The 18468-nt window shown below is 37.4% G+C and overlaps 1 protein-coding gene across 6 annotated transcripts in view; it reads right to left on the reverse strand.

Moving 5' to 3' along the window:
- Nucleotides 1-18468, reverse strand: part of CNTLN (centlein) — a 379922-nt gene that overhangs the window by 47319 nt on the left and 314135 nt on the right. For all 6 annotated transcript variants that reach the window (XM_053572079.1, XM_053572076.1, XM_053572075.1 and 3 more), the window contains one exon: nt 1913-2104. In XM_053572079.1, the coding sequence (XP_053428054.1) occupies nt 1913-2104 (192 nt within the window). The remainder of the gene's footprint in view (nt 1-1912; nt 2105-18468) is intronic.

An 18468-nucleotide genomic window follows, 5' to 3' on the forward strand; every position in this document is an offset into this window, starting at 1 on the left:
GAAAGATCTCTATAAGGACAACTATAAACACTGATGAAAGAAATCAGAAATGACAGAAATCAATGAAAAAAATCCCATGCTCATGGATTGGAAGAATCAACATTGTTAAAATGTCCATATTGCTCAAAGGGATTTATAGATTCAACATAATTCCCATCAAAATTCCAATGGCTTTCTCATGGATCTGTAAAAAATAATCTTGAACGTCATATGACCAAAAAAGACCACAAACAGCTAAAGCGAAAAGAACAAATTTGAAGGCATCACGTTTAAATTATAAGCCTATAATAACCAAAGCAGCATGGTACTACTAGTAAAAAGGTAGACACACAGACCAATGGAACAGAACAGAGAACCCAGAAATAAAATCATATAGTTGTGACCAATTGAGTCTTGTAAAGCTGACAAAAATAACTCAAGAGGGATTAGAGATTCAAATGTATGACTTGAAACCATAAAAATTCTAGACAAAAACATGGGAAAATTCTTCCAGACATTGGTCTAGGCAAAGAATTAGTAAGACTCCAAACGCAAATATAGAAACAGCAAAAATAAATAAATGGGACTTCAATGAACTAAAAAGTTTCTGCACTGCAAAGGAAATAATCAACAGAGTAATCATACAATCTAAAGAATGGTAGAAGATATTCACGAACTGTATATCTGACAAAGTGCTAATATCCAGAACCTACAAAGGATGCTAACAAATCAGCAAGTACAAAACAAATAACCCCATCAAAAAGTGGACAGAAGACATAAACAGACTTAAACACTGAAATGTTCATTTCATACATTTTTGTCACACATTTTCAGAGGCAGAAACACATTTTTTATAAAGGTACATGCCTCCAAATTGTACGATTATTTTTATCTCCAATTTCTAATATTATGTTAAATATTTAAACCTTCAAAATGTTGTGGCTGAAGCATGTTCTAAAAATTATCTGAAGAAGATGGTATTCAAGAAGGCTCAAAATATTTTCAAGCAATGATATGTTCATTTATTTTTTATTTTATCCTATTTTAGCCTATTAGTAATCCTGCAGTAAAAGGTATTATTTTTGGAGAGTACACACGTCCTATTTTGGAATGAAAATGACCATGAGTCCCTTTGACTATTCAATACATATTCCAGTACCCTCTTAACACTCATGGTTATTCCATTTTAATACACTCTGTGGATTTACAATTAAGATTTTCTTTTCAGGAATTCTCATGATAGCTATAGCCCCATATACACTGCCCTTTTAGCTTCCAGCTAGCAATCCTCACTAAAAAAAAAAAAATAATTAAATATGAGAGGAATAAATGAGCTTGTTTTTAGAAGCAAAAAATGAATTTTTCAATTAAAACTCACAAATCCTATGTCTTATAAGATAATTCATTTAAAAGGAAGGTCAGCCTTACTTTTAAGATGTTGACAGTTTTACCTGGATTAGGTGCATTTCTTTTATTTTTATTTTTATTGTCACTCCCAGGTTTAACTTGTTGAAATCTATGAAATCAACCCATCTTTGCTCTCTGCTTCTTTTCCCTCCCCCCCTCTTCCCTCTTCCTTCCCCATTTCCAGCCCACAACAACAAAATTAAAATAGGAGAAAGTGTGTAGAGGAAAGTATTTCTTTGTTGTTACATGCTTGAAAGGAGGCTTGAGTACTGCAGCACAAAGCAACAGCCACTTTCTATAAGCTCCTGAATAAGAATTTTACGGTGTCTTATCATTTTTTTGAGAAAAGAGTCTTATCAGTTACCAGATAAAAATTTACTAGACTAAAATTGAATGAAGTTGAACATAGTGTTAATAATTAGGGGGTTATTTACCTTTATTAGAATAAATTAGTGTTGATATAAACATGTCTTTGAGGATTCAGTAATGTAACATATTTTTCATGTATAGTCAACTTTATAATTACCTTTAGTTTACAGTGCAATTGCTTAAATTCCAAATCCATGCTCCTTGAAGGACCAAGTGATGTAACCTGTACCTGTGGAACTGTTACTCGGGAAACTTCTTCTGCTAAACTTGTTATTTCAGATGAAGACTCCAATTTCTTTAATAAATCTTCTTTTTCTTTCCGTAGACTATCCAAATCTGAATTTAGCTTCTGTTTTGTTTTTTAAAGAAAATACATATAAATATATTATAAAAGAAACAACATTTAACCTAACAATTATCAGTGTAAGATTCTGTAGGTAGGAAAATGCTAAAAACAACAACAACAACAACAAAGAATTAAAATTAATTATAGCTATTATAAAAACTTTACCAAAATTCTAACCTCTGGTAGATTTTGCTAAAGATTGTAGGACTTGTGAAGTTAAAGTAAAAGAACCCAGCTATATTCAGTATCTTTTAGTTGGCTAGTCTTTATTCATGATGCACTATTTCTTTACCTTCACATACAAATGCGAGAGCCAGAGATTCACAAATTTGATAACCTTGACTTCAGGGCTGATGTAGTACTTAACTGGTAAAAGCCAAGCTGGAGCAGGACAGCATAACAGATGTTAGTTGTTTATTCCACTGGGTAGGTCTTACCACCTCATATAGCAGCCAAAATGCTTCTCATTTAGCAACATAAATGTTAAGTCCAATTAGCAAACAAAGCTTGTTAGAGATTAAGTTCAAATAAATAGTATGCAAACTCACTATTTTATGGACTTGATTGATTACTGACAAGTCTTGCTTATAATGTTAGGTAGAATTGCACTAAAATCCTTAGATTTGATTTTTTAATAATAAAAACATTTTGCTAAACGACATACTAGTAATGTTTTTATGAAGGAATGTAAAAAAAAAATCTTAATGTTAGCCCTTCTCATTCACTAATCTACAGTCAGCAGAATGTCACCAACTGTAGTGGCATAACAACTCAATGCTCCTTAAGTGAGCAACTGCACTACTATTTTATTATCGCAAAGAAGCTTATAACGTGGTAGTTTAACGAATGGGAAAATTAGGTAAAATGATACTGAAATCTCTCAGGGAAAAAATATCTTTTTAACAATTTCAATTAGAAATAATAAAAGATGTAACTCAAGTGCGCAGTAAATATAAACATGAGACATGTTACTTAACACTGTATTTAAAACACTTCTATTCATAGAACCTATACAGCAAATACATAATCATACATAGTAGAACCTCCACAGTTGACCACCTCCCTACAATGACTACCTCCTTACGCTGACCTAGTTTCATAGACCAGACATGCACCATATGTACGTGTCAGTACAGTAGGACTAGTTCCCTATATTGACCAGTTTCTTACAATCCCTTGGGTGGTCAACTTACAGAGGCTGTACTGTATGTATTTATATATGCTTGTGCATATTGTTAAATATAAATACTTCAGATCATGGATTCAAAACTAGAGCTTTAATGTATTGGGGCATGAACTGTTTGGGTGAAAAAAGTATGTTTTGGTTAAAAAGTTATTTTGGGGGTAATATTTTAGCTTATAATCTAAAAGCATGGTTCTATAGATTTTTAGGAAATACTTGTTCACAAATTGTTCCAAAGGTATGTAATAATATCTAATAAAAACAAACTCATAATTTCAAAATCTTCCTGGTTTTCATCCAAGCTTGAATTCACTGCCTTCCCCTTAATTCTCTATGTCCAATCAATTGCCAGTTTATGTAAATTATGTTTCTCATATTCGTTCCTTCTGCCACTCTCTTAATGCCAACTCTCATTACCCCACTAAGAGTACTACAATAGCCCTTCCTCTTGCCTTCACCTTACAAACACTTTTTATACACCTACCTAAAACAGCATTGACCTACTATTCCTTTATTTAAAGATCGTCAGGGGTTCTTCACTCCACAGAATAAAGTTCAAATGTTTATGGATAATAAGGTTCTAAGATTTAGTGTCAATCTGTTTTTCATTCAGACATCACCTGAAGTCAAACTTGCCTGCCATTCCCCAAACCTGCGTGACATTAATACAAGGATGCCTCTACACACGGTGTATCCTTCTGCTGAAACTTCTCCCATCTTTAAAGGGCAGTTCAGTATTTCCTCCTTCTTGGAGTCTTTTTTGTTCTCATTTTAACAGCTCTGAGTAGCTTCCCTTTGTTTGTTATGCTTATATGCCACTAGATTTCTATTTATTCCGTTCACCTGGAAGATCCTCACACCATAAATGTGTCCTCCACAGTTAGGGAAGTTCAAGCCAATAAACACGTACTTCTAACATATGTAAATTTCAACTTCAATTTAACAGTACAAAAATTTACCAAAGACACATGGGGATTATAAAAGAAGTGAAGAAAATGACTTGTACTTTTTATTAAAATACGAATAATGTTTTGATTAAATATTTAAACTCTATATTCTATAAAAAATTTCTAATGTTAGTTATATATGCATAGAAATACTACAGAGCACCTGTTGAAATGGAGTAAATATGCAAATCATATGACCCACCAGTTTACAATCCTTTGGTTATCAAAATTTTAGCATTTTGGACAAGTAACTGGGTTCTATTACTAACCTCTCTATGAAAGAATTCTATTTCTGATTTGAGAAATGCCATTGAAGAAACACCAAGTATAAATAACTTTTTCTTTTTTTTTGAGAATTTTACTCTGTCACCTTCAGTAGAGTATTGTGGCGTCATAGCTCACAGCAACCTCAAACTTTGGACTCAAGTGATCCCCTTGCTTCAGCCTTCCTAGTAGCTGGGACTACAGGCACTGGCCACAACGCCTGGCTATTTTTAGGGGCAGGGGTTTCGCTCTGGTTCAGACTGGTCACAAACTTGTGAGCTCAGGCAATCCACCCACCTTAGCCTCCCAGAGTCCTAGGATTACAGGCGTGAGCCACCGCATGCGGCCTAAATAACTTTCTTTTGCTGACGCTTGGTTTGAGCTAGGAGACTACTTTTGTAGGTGACTTTGTCAGGAAGACTGTGCTATAAAATCTACTAAAAAGTATTATTCACAAAATTGTTATTATTTTTCCTTTTTTATTAGTTTCATGATTCATTTTTCTTCATTGCTACCTTTCCATATCCAATCAAAGATTTAAAAACATGTAAGTCATATTAGTAATTTAAGTCAAACAAGTAATAATAAAACATGCATGGAAAAGTCCTAATTTCTGGCTTCTAATTCTCTGGGTCTAAATACTGAACAGCTAATTTACCATCAGCAAGCATAGGATTTTATTTATTTATTTATTTATTTATTTATTTATTTATTTTTGCTTAAAAAACAGAAAAAGTGGGGAAAAAAAACCCAAAAAACAAAAAAATCCCTGGTTACTTAACAAAGGTAATTTTGAGGACAGAATTTTTAAAACATCTGTGATAACATTGGATTTGGTAGATTTTAAACGTACAACCTTCTTATTAGCATTGTCATCTTGTGCCAAATGCTAGTTACCGTATCTGGTCTGGGAAATGTCTTAAAAGCTGAGGACCTAAATTAATAAAAAACTTTGTTTAACTTGTGTACATAAGAGCCTTAAATTTCCCTCATGACAGAAACATAGTTAGGTGATAGTTACCTGCTTGGATAGATCAATTTAGGATATACACTTAGTGAAGGCAGATGTATTCCTCCGACTCTATATCCCCAGTACTGCACTCTCCCCACAATCTTCTAAGAGCCTATTTCAATTCAAAATTTGACTTCAATGAGAGTTTATATTTATATTATGGGTAGTCAATTATTTCTACCCAAAGGTTGTTAAATAGAACTTAACACTATAAAATTTTAAAACTAGATGCTAGCTATTAATAATTTATTTAAATTTAACATTGAGGAAGCATAATCTAAGCAGAAAGAACCCTCTATGCAACTGTGAGAAGAAACAAGGATATACTAAAAATCTTACTTTCTAGTAATAAATCTTATGATAAGACACAGTTCCCCCAATGACCCACTGGTATAAAAATCCTTGCTTGTATGGGGGTGAAGCCTAGGAATGTGATGGGCTGTATCACTCCCATGATTCCATTGTATTATACACAAAGGGAATTCTGTAGATGTAATTAGAGTCCCTAACCAAAAGTAAGACTATCCAGGCTGGTCCTGACCTGCACAGGTGGGCCCTCTCAAAGAAGACCCAGGGACCCTCCCCGAGGTCAGGAAGATATCCTCCTGCTGGTCTTGAAGAAGAAAGTTGCTGGTTATGAGAAGACTATGAAAGGAGTCCAAACCAAGGACCTAATAAAGTCCTTTAGTATGAGTTGAGAATGGTCCTTGGCTGGCAGCCAACGAGAAAACAAGAACCACAGTCCTATACCCAGAAAGAACTTAATTTTTCCAACAAATGTGAATTTGAAGTAAAGCCTAGGCTCCAGAGACTCAGGTAGTCTGGCTGACACAGTGATTGTAGCCTTGTGATAGTTAGAGCAGAGGACCCCACTTTAAGAATTATCTCATTTTCTTTACAAAATGTTTTTCCTCTTTCTCGGTTCACCTTGTTCTGTTTTCTATGTTAGAAATATAAATTGCCTCTATCAGATCTGCATTTTGTAGTTTAATTGCCAAAAAGCCTCCCACCAGAAGCTTCCTTATGCTGCTGTTAACGTAACTGTGGAATCACATGAACAGGGTAAATAAGTCTCTCCTGAACTACTCTCTCTTGTTCTATTATTATTATTATTAATTCACAAACAACTTTTATTCTTGCCCTCCACTTGGCATTTTCTGGAGGATTTGGATAGGGATTATCTTCAGTATCTATCGTTCTTTCTTTTTATAACACTACATGATAGGTACTGTACTAGTTCTGTGTTTTCAATGATAAAAGAGTTATAATTCTTACCTTTAGGTGGCTACTAGTCTATAACCTAGAACCATATAACAATAAATTATACATAAGTGTCATGAAGAAACAAAACAGAAAAGTATGGGTACTGTGGCTGTCTTCAATTTCTATCTGGTAAATGCTGGCTAGTTTTTAATCAAGAGAAGATATCTGCCTAAATACTGGTCAGTAAACTGAAGGCAGTCCTGAGAAAATTGAGTGTATCTTCTCCATCAAGGAGTCTTGATAAACATTTAATGTTCAGGAATGAATTATCAGAAAAAATAAAACAGGCCTCATGAAAAATATTCTTCAGGCCAAATAATGAGAAATAAAGAGTTTAGAAAGGGTATCTGAAAGAACCATTTCCCTAATTACTCCCAAAATAAAATGTATTTTTTAGATATTCTCTGATCTTGATGTCTCCAAAGAATAAAGTATTCAGTATCTACCTATTCAACAAACATGATGCAACCTGTAGCACACGTAAAGAAAATGCTTTTGGGTATTCAAGCAGTATTCCAAGGGAAAGGAACAGGATGGGGTTTAGCTCCACTTCACCTCTATTGTAAGGGTGATTCTGATCTATCATTTTTGGGGGGGACAGTAACCACCCTATGACATTCAAAGACAAGTTTTACCCATACTCAGTATTTTCCACCATTGGACTAAAAGTAATGAACCATTTTAAAACTTTAGAAAATACTCTTAGTTAGGATACTGGGATCTAAAAAGTAGAGACACAGAAATACAAGAAAATCCACCCAAATGTGAGAGTGAATGCCAAGGATGCTGGATCGGGGTTTTCCTAGAAACCCATGGAGAAAGTAATAATGGCAGAACTCTTTCCAGTTGTAAAAGGTCAATCAGTAACCAAAGTGAAAAGTAAGGTTTAGTTTTAATCTATTAACAACAATGCAGTCTAAAATTTTTTGTTCTCCTTTTGTAAGCCAAAGGCCTTGGCAGTAAGCATAGATAAAAAAACAAACCTTAAATAGAAGTGCTCTGTTTTTAAAAACCAAAATCTCTGATCTTAAATTCTACTTAGAACTGACATAAAACATTCTGTATTCAACAGACATTAAGTTCATTTATATTCTCACAATCTGATTATTCTGGTTCATACTTAAATAGTGGAAGCAGTTTAAAATCTCATTATTTTGCTTTTTTAGTAATTAATAACAAAAATTTTGTTATCACAATTGAAGTAAATGAGACTGAAGAGAAAATGCTGGTTAAACAAGATCTATGTAAATTCTATAAGCAAGAACGCTCTAGAAATTTAACATGACCTTAGTGATATTTCTCCTTTCTGTGACTAGAATAAATATTCTTTTATTGGGAATATTATGCTTTACATGTAATACAACTGAAAGAAATAAAATTCTGTATATAGTTCATGCATAGAAATACTGAGTTAATTAAAATATTGTTATCGGGCGGCGCCTGTGGCTCAGTGAGTAGGGCGCCGGCCCCATATGCCGAGGGTGGCGGGTTCAAACCCGCCCCGGCCAAACAGTAACAAAAAAATAGCCGGGCGTTGTGGCGGGCGCCTGTAGTCCCAGTTACTCCGGAGGCTGAGGCAAGAGAATCGCGTAAGCCTGAGAGTTAGTGGTTGCTGTGAGCCGTGTGAGGCCACGGCACTCTACCCGAGGGCGGTACAGTGAGACTCTGTCTCTACAAAAAATAAAAATAAAAAAAAAATAAATAAAATATTGTTATCAAGATAATTACATTAATTTATAGTTCACTAACACAAATATTTTCCATACAAATACTTATTTACAAAGATAAATACTTCAGATTGGTAAAAATTTCAAGTTTATAATAAAAATATGAATTTCCCTTTGTTATGATACTTGAAATTAAGAGACATAATTAAAAATCAACACACAAAAGAAAGAGGGGAGAGGTGGGTGAGGGGCGGGGGGGGCGAGTGGAAGGAGGGTATTTGGTGGGATCTCACCTAATGTACACAATGCAAGGTTGTATTTCAAAACATCTAAAAGTATATTATAAATGTCTTACCACAAAAATAAGTACATGACATGATGGTTATGTTAATTAGTTTGATTTAAGCATTCCACATTATATCATCACATTGTACCCCATAAATGTATACAGTTAATGATTTAATAAAAATTAAGTTAAAAAATAAAAAACAACAACCGAAAAGAAGATCTTAGGCAGAGATGTAATTATTTATGTAATAAAACCTCTTTTGAAAAATCCAATGAATTACCTTATCACTCATTTATAAACTATTTCCTGACAAATGCAGTTATTAAAAGCCTACAGTACATTTCACAAAATGTCAGGCAAATGAAGGTAATATAGAGGACTTTTTACAAATACTTTTGTTAGTAGTTAGATTTCAGTAGCCTTTAGAGACCATTAAAGTACCCTTTGGCTAATTGGCCAATGGTAGATTAATCCTCTTTTTATTCTAGCAACACTGTTTTAATACCCTTACACTCTGTCAGTGTAGTGTCTGAATGACGAAATAATATTGTGCATGAATAATAAGCAGAAAAGTTAAATTAACATTTCATGTTTCACATGCCATACCTATGTGTCAAGAGAACTTTCTTTTTAAGTCACTGACATTCACCTTTTTTAAACAATTTCATGTTGACATCTTATTGAGGGGAATCTTCCTAATTACTGCTGCTAATTGCCTATCAAGAAAAAAATTCTTTTCATGAAGTACAGTTGTCTGATACAGATAAACCCAGCTCCAGTGTGCACATTAACAATAAAGCATGACATTAAAGGTGCTAATTTTTTAGGAGGTTATACTAAATATGGTTTGCAATTAGCAAAGAAGTTTTTTATGGTACTGAAAATGCCAATCTGTCTTGCTATATTCAAATTAGATTCTATCAGAGAAATATGGATATCTGCATATGGATAAGAGATATGCTACTTTCAATAACATTTACAGATACAGTAGAACCTCCATAGTTGCCAACTTTCCTATAATGACCACCCACTTAATTTGACCTAATTTTCATAGACCAGACATGATCCACATGTATTCAAAGGAAGATTGACTTCTATATATTGACTACCTCTTTAAGTTGTGTCTTGACCCATTGGATGGTGACACACAGTATTGATTTACCCTCTATAACTAGACTAGTTGAATACACCCTGCACCAATGGGTAGAAAGTGTGGGGTTTTCTCACACTTGTTTTTTCTTTAGTCAAAGTTCTTTTTTCATGTTTTATTATTACCATGTGTTGGATTAGGCTTAATATCCTATAGTTTATCATGTGTTGTGGAAGATTTTTTCAAAGTCAAGGACTAATCTGAATTTTAGGTATATCCTATAAGTACTGAAAATTTTATAGTTAATCGCGACATGACAGCCCAAATTAAAGAATTCAAAGAGCTAACATGGAAGGAAAAAGTTGTTCTTCTACATTGTCTGGAAAACAGAAGCCAAAGAAAGAAGGCAGAACATTTTGGTGTATTACCAAGACCACAGTTAGCAACATGTAAAAACATGAATATAAGTGCTTCAAGAGATATGGTATGGAAAATAGAGACCTGCTGCAACCCGAGAACCAAGGCACAATGTGGTGGACTGGGGGTCCCCCTACAGCAGGACTTTGCCTGACTGCCAGGGGTCTGACAGAGAGAAAGCACCATGAAATTTACACACACACACACACACACACAGTGTTCAGACCCATAAGAGACGACACCATATCAGTTCCTCCCAAGGCTAGCAGGTGGTGTCTTGAGTCCAGTATCCAAGGCTATTTATTAGAAAATTGGGGGGGAGGAGGGAGGATGTGTGAACCCAAGGCCAAAAGTGAAAAGGTAACAGTTTCATGTTCTAACTAAACAGGCTGAAGGACAGAGGAGAACCAAGCTATAGATCAAAGAACACTTTGTAGAGAATTTAATGAAGGAAAGTTATAGTCTACAAGTCAAGGTGCCTGCAGCTGCAGGGTATCTGAGGAAGCAATTTCAATTACTTTCTACCTTTATTTATATTGTCTCTAAGCTGTTGATCTTTAGCTAGACATTTCCTACACTATTTTCTCATCTACTTTGCTGGACATACCAATCCCCCACACCACTATAGACATGCATTGCAGCAGGGGTGCTGAAACTTGGGCCAATAACCTGCTCAAGATTTCAGGGGGAATGCCAGCCTACTCTAACTTTTACCCGCAGAGACCTACAACAGAACTGGAGGATAAATTCCCTTAATGCAGTCAGTGAAGCCATATTAAGCTGGTTCACACAAATGAGGGCAGGTAATGCCCAAATCTCCAGGCCAATGATCTAAAAGGTTGCTAAAAAATTCACACAGGAATTTGGGGTGGCAGATTTCCATGCATCAAATGGTTGGCCTGAGAAATTTAAAGCATACCATAAAATCTTCCAGAAAGCCTTGTAGCATGAATTCAAAGACGTTCCACTAGAAGTTTTGAAAGAGTTCATCAAAAAGTTCCTGGAGGAGAACAATCCAAGATGGTGGCCGAGTAACAGATTCCCTGCAACAGGGCAAGGTGAGTCTGGGCAGATAAGACTCCAGGCATCCCTGGCTGGTGGAATCTGGCTACAATCATCCATTTGAGGATACAGGGAGTCAGCAAGGGACTTCTGGACCCCAACAGGAGGACAAAAACAGTGGAAAACTGGCAAGTGGTTGCGTGTGATCAATTGACCTAATCCCGCTGGCAGCCATAAGGACAAGCAGCAGTGAGACTGCAAAATGGAACTGTGAACTGTTTCGGTGTTTTTGGACTTGGCATTCAGTTGAACTGCTTTGGGGAGAGCTTGAGCAGGAGTGCAGAGAAATTTGGGAATTGTCTAGGGCCCCAGACTGAGCCAGACGGAGCTAATAGTATTTGGCTATGGGCCGCAGGGAGCCATTGTGAGAGAACTGCTCCAGCGAGCTCCGCCCTCAAGGTCGCAGAGCAAGGATTGGGCGGGAGCTAGTAACCTAGTGACTGAGCAGCCTAAAGGGGGGGGACTGAGCTGCCTTACAGCCTTAACCCTCAGGGGCAGAGTGACATGAGTTTTGGCACACCGGAGTCTCGGGCTTTTGCCCTGGGTAGAGTGCGATGGCGTCACAGTTCATAGCATCCTCAAACTCCTGGGCCTGGTGCTGCCCAGAACTCCGTAAGACCTGCAAAGCGACCCCCAACCCACGACCCGTGCCCACTGTGCCTCCACATGCCCTGACCAGGAACTGCAGGAGCCGTGCAACCCTGTGTCCTCCCCCATGTCCCCTCCCTGCCTCCACACCAGCCTGCTCATCTGGCCAGGGACTCTGGTAGCAGTGTGCCCTCCGGAGCCCTCCCTGCCTCTGCGCAAAGCCCTTCTCCTGGCCAGTGACTAGAAGAGCCTTGGGCTCCCTGTGCCAAAGTCATTGGGTGCCAGGCACTCCTAGAACCGTGCACACCACCTCCCGCCCTGTTGCTGGATCTGGTTGTGTCACACTCTGGAGCTGCTTCCACAACCACAACTCCCTGGTTGGGGCAGCCCCAAAGGAACTACACAGGGTCACTCCCTACAAAGATCCAGCAACAACAGAGTGATCCTGCTAGGGTCTAATCATGGAGAGACACCTCCCCAACTCTGAGGACGGCCAGAGGCAACGGTGAAAAACAATTATGAGGTGAAATCAACAAAACACTCTGGCAATATGAATAACCAGAGTAGATCAACTCCCCCAAGAATCAATGGGACAGACACAGCATAAGATCCCATGCACAAATAAATAGCTGTGATGTCAGAAATCGAATTCAGAATCTGGATAGCAAATAAGATCGAATTAGAATTCCAAGCAGTAACCCAAAAGATGTCTCAAGAATTCAACGAATCCAAAGACCAAATGACAAAAGATTTTGACACATTGAGATAAGAAGTTGCAGGCCTCAAAGATCTGAGAAACACAGTAGAATCCCTCAGTAACAGAATGCAGAAGAAAGGATTTCTGACATTGAAGACAAAGCTTTCGAATGCTCCCAAACTCTCAAAGAGGAAGAGAAATGGAGGGCAAAAACAGATCACTCGCTCAGAGACCTCTGGGATAATTCGAAGAAAACCAATATTCGTCTTATAAGGGATCCCTGAAAGTGACAAAGTGGCTTCACAAGGCACAGAGTCTCTTCTCCATGAGATTATGAATGAGAAATTTGCAGACATGCCAAGAGATTCTGCAATTCAGATAGCAGACAGTTTCAGAACTCCAGCATGACTCAACCCAAATAAGACATCCGCCAGAAACATCATAATCAATTTCACTAAAGTTAATATGAAGGAGAAAATTCTGAAAGCAGCCACATGAAAGAAAACCATCACCTACAAGGGCAAGAATATTAGAATAACTGCAGACCGCTCTGCTGAAACCTTTCAAGCTAGAAGAGGATGGTCATTGACTTTTAATCTCCTAAAACAAAATAACTTTCAATCCAGGATCCTGTACCCAGCTAAACTGAGTTTCATTTATGACAGAGAAATTAAATACTTCAATGACATTCAAATGTTGAAGAAATTTGCCATAACTAAACCAGCTCTCCAAGATATTCTCAAATCTAGCCTCCATAAAGACCAGTGTAATCCTCCACCACAAAAGTAAACCCACCCAGAAAATTTTGATCAAATTCCAACTACCACAGTCGCAAAGGATTAAAAATGTCCACCGGACTCTTGAAAGGCTTATCAATATTCTCAATTAATGTGAATGGTTTAAATTCACATCTAAAGAGGCACAGGTTGGCTCGCTGGATACAAAAACTCAAGCCACATATTTGCTGCATACAAGAATCACATCTTACATAAAAGACAAATATAGACTCAAGGTGAAGGGATGGTCGTCTATACTCCAGGCAAATGGAAAACAGAAAAAAGCAGGTGTTGCAATACTATTCGCAGACACAATAGGCTTTAAACCAACCGAAATAAGGAAGGGTAAGGATGGACACTTCATATTTGTTAAAGGTAATACTCAATATGATGAGATTACAATTATTAATATATATGCACCCAACCAGAGCGCACCTCAATTTATAAGAGAAACTCTAACAGACATGAGCAACTTGATTTCCTCCAATTCCATAGTAGTCGGAGATTTTAACACCCCTTTAACAGTGCTGGATAGATCCTCCAAAAAAGAAGCTAAGCAAAGAAATTTTAGATTTAAACTTCACCATTCAACATCTGGACTTAACAGACATCTACAGAACATTTCGTCCCAACAAAACTGAATACACATTCCTCTCATCAGCCCATGGAACATACTCCAAAATCGACCACATCCTAGGCCACAAATCTAACCTCAGCAAATTTAAAAAAGTAGGAATTATTCCTTGCATCTTCTCAGACCATCATGGAATAAAAGTTGAACTCAATAACAACAGAAATCTGCATAACCATACAAAACCTGGAAGCTAAACAGCCTTATGCTGAAGCATAGATGGGTTATAGACGAGATTAAGAAGGAAATCACCAAATTTTTGGAACAAAACAACAATCAAGACACAGATTACCAGAACCTCTGGGATACTGCAAAGGCAGTCCTAAGAGGGAAATTTATACCACTGCAAGCCTTCCTCAAGAAAACGGAGAGTTAATAACTTAATGGGACATCTCAAGCAACTGGAGAAGGAAGAACACTCCAACCCCAAACCCAGCAGAAGAAAAAACAAAAAATCAGAGCAGAATTAAAAGAAATTGAAAACAAAAGAATTATACAACGGATCAATAAATCCAACAGTTGGTTTTTTGAAAAGATCAATAAAATAGATAACCTTTGGCCAACCTAACCAGGAAAAAAAGAGTAAAATCTCTAATTTCATCAATCAGAAATGGTAATGATGAAATAACAACAGACCCCTCAGAAATTCAAAAAACCCTTAACGAATACTACAAGAAACTCTACTCTCACAAATATGAAAATCTGAAAGAAATCAACCAATACCTGGAAGTACGCCACCTACCGAGACATAGCCAGAATGAAGTGGAAATGTTGAACAGGCCTATATCAAGTTCTGAAATAGCATCAACTACACAAAATCTCCCTAGAAAGAAAGCCCAGGACCAGATGGCTTTACGTCAGAATTCTACCAAACCTTTAAAGAAGAACTAGTACATATATTACTAAACTTCTTCTAAAATATAGAAAAAGAAGGAATATTACCCAACACATTCTATGAAGCAAACATCACCTTGATCCCCAAACCAGGGAAAGACTCAAAAGAAAAGAAAATTATAGACCAATATCACTAATGAATATTGATGCTAAAATACTCAATAAGATCCTAACAAACAGAATCCAACAACACATCAAAAAAAATTATACACCACAACCAAGTGGGATTTATCCCAGGGTCTCAAGGCTGGTTCAATATGCATAAATCTATAAATGTAATTCAGCACATAAACAAACTAAAAAATAAGGACCATATGATTCTTTCAATTGATGTAGAAAAAGCTTTTGATAATATCCAGCATCCCTTCATGATCAGAACACTTAAGAAAATTGGTATAGAAGGGACATTTCTTAAACTAATAGAGGCCATCTACAGCAAACCCACAGCCAATATCGTATTGAATGGAGTTAAATTGAAATCATTTCCACTTAGATCAGGAACCAGGCAAGGTTGCCCATTGTCTCCATTGCTCTTTAACATTGTAATGGAAGTTTTAGCCATTGCAATTGGGGAAGAAAAGGCAATCAAGGGTATCCACATAGGGTCAGAAGAGATCAAACTTTCACCCTTCGCAGATGATATGATTGTATATCTGGAAAACACTAGGGATTCTACTACAAAACTTTTAGAAGTGATCAAGGAATACAGCAATGTCTCAGGCTACAAAATCAATACCCATAAATCCGTAGCCTTTATATATACCAAGAATATCCAAGCCGAAAAAACACTCAAGGACTCTATTCCTTTCACAGTAGTGCCAAAGAATATGAAATATTTGGAAGTATACCTAACAAAGGATGTGAAAAATCTCTACAAATAGAATTATGAAACTTTAAGCAAAGAAATAGCTAAAGATATTAACAAATGGGAAAACATTCCATGCTCATGGCTGGGAAGAATCAACATTGTTAAAATGTCTATACTACCCAAAGCAATATATAATTTTAATGCAATTCCTATTAAGCTCCACTGTCATATTTTAAAGATCTTGAAAAAATAATACTTCGTTTCATATAGAATCAGAAAAAACTTCGAATAGTGCCGCACCCACGGCATATAGCCGTAGTGAGGCAGTGCTGTCCGCGTTACAGAACGACGGGAAGGTGGTTTGTGCTCCCCGGAGCTTTGCCCCCAGCTGCCCCCAGTATGCACAGCATCAGAAATGTTGCCTAGCATACTCAGTTACCCGCTTAAGTTTAAAGATTGTGGCGTCTACTCATGTGTTTGTCATCCTGTACCAGAAGTCTGTTTGTTCTGATAAATTGTCAATATGTACTTTCCTAAGAATGAACACAATGCACTACTAATCCAGATAGAGCACAGCCTTGTGAGCTGCTAAACTCAGTGGCACCAACAATGAGCACATAAAGATGTTTTCCCACCAGTGAGCTAAGACGATAAGCCCAAGGACATGAAATACAAATTATCTACATAAGTTACAAAGTCACTGAAACACATCCACCCACCATAAAGTCCTGTTCAGAACATCTTGTTTCACCAATTGTCACACATAATAAAAATCAATAGGAAAAATAATACTTGTCAAAGAATTTACTCTAAATCAAAATTATAATTATCAATAACAATAAGATCAAATAGTAAATGTAAAATTAGTCAAGCATTAACGTAAAGAAGATGTTAAGCTGTTCTAAAAAGATAATAAGAAACTGAGATAGGAGGAAGCGGGCAGAGTTGACTAATAACCGCCACCCTCCGGAAGCGGAACGTTAAAACATAACAATGCATGATAAATCACACTTGTAAACGCAAAGATAACCCGCACACGTAAGCAAAAAGATTGCATTATGTAAGCTCTGTAAAAATGTATAAATACCAACATGTGTACCCAATAAATTCACAGCTGCTTCCTTCATCACATGCTGTGTGGCAGTCTGTCATTTTTCCTGCGCCGACCTCTCAACTTTCCTCGTTCCTTCTCCCTGCACTCCCTCGGACTGAAGGCCACCGACAGGGCGGTCCGTTACAGGTGGCGCCCGAACAGGGACCTGAAGGACAGGTAATCTTCTCTCTCTTTCTTTCTTTTTCAAGGTTGAGGGCGGCTCTCACCAGGGAACTGCAGTCCCGCCGGTAAAGGCTGACCGGTTAAGTGTGAGCAATCACAGGATCCATGGGGCACGCATTAACTAAGGAAGAAAAAATCTTGAGTACTATGTTGCAGCGTTTGTTGGCAAAGAACGGGTTCAATGTGTCCCTCAAACAGTTGGAGGAGCTTATACATTTTCTTATTAAGCAAGGTACGGAGGAGCCGTACCAAGACTTTATTTCAAGGCTGGAAGAAGCCATTAACAGAATGCTCCCCCCGTCTGAGGGCACATCACTGTTGCTCAAACAGTTAGAAGCATGCATGGATGCCTCACCAGCTATAGCCCAGGGTATGGCTTATGCTGCAGCAATGCAAGGACAGAAATTCAGCGCCTATGTTAAAAATACCTTCAATAAGGGAGGTAAGGGGCCGAGAGCTCCTATTAACACTTGCTATAATTGTGGCAAGCCAGGACATATGCAGAAGGACTGTAAACAGTCCCATGCCAATAAGCCGAGGGGGGAACCGCCCGGCTTATGCCCTCGCTGTAAGAAGGGCAAACACTGGAAAAATGAATGCAAATCAAAATTTCATAAGGATGGAACCCCCTTGAATGGCAAGGGTGACACTGATCCTGAGGATCAGGACGTACAGAGATCAAAAAACTAGATAAGGGGCATTCTCCCAGCCCTGACCCCAAGGGAGATCGTGCCGCACTGCAGGGCATGCAGCAACCATCCACTTTAAATCCTCAGGCACCTAAATTTACTATTCATGACCTTTCACAGGGCACTCCTGAGAGCGCAGGTTTAGATCTTGCAAGTGAAAAGGATGTATTATTATCCAAATGGGACGGTGTTACTTTAATCCCCACTGCAGTAAAAGGGCAACTTTTGCCGGGGACAGTTGGAATTATTATTGGGAGAAGTTCAAATTATACTAAACATTTTGAAGTTATTCCAGGAGTAATTGATTCAGATACTCAAAGTACAATTAAAATAATGGTTAGAGCTTTAGTAGAAACAACGCAAATTCACAAAGGACAAAGAATAGCTCAATTATTATTATTACCATATGTCCCTTTACCTGCACCATATTTAAAGACAGCTAGGGAACAAGGTCAGTTTAGCTCCACTGATTATGTAGCTTTAGTGCATGATTTGAATGACAGGCCATTCCAAGAAATAAAATTAAATGGCAAAGCATTTAAAGGGTTAATGGATACAGGAGCTGACAAAACCTGTATTGCAGCTTCTAAATGACCTCAGTCCTAGCCGGTTCAACAAACCGCTTCTTCTTTGATCAGACTTGGTTTAGCCGCAGAAGTTATGCAAAGTACAGCTTATCTCTCTTGGGAGTTTGAAGGAAAAACAGGTTTTATTCAACCATATGTATTGCCCTCTTTACCATTCACTCTATGGGGCAAAAACCTCCTACATGTTATGGATTTAAAATTAGTCACTGCTGATCATTTAAATGACC

The sequence above is a fragment of the Nycticebus coucang genome, chromosome 2, assembly GCF_027406575.1.
Source record: "Nycticebus coucang isolate mNycCou1 chromosome 2, mNycCou1.pri, whole genome shotgun sequence".
In the NCBI taxonomy this organism is placed as follows: domain Eukaryota; kingdom Metazoa; phylum Chordata; class Mammalia; order Primates; family Lorisidae; genus Nycticebus; species Nycticebus coucang.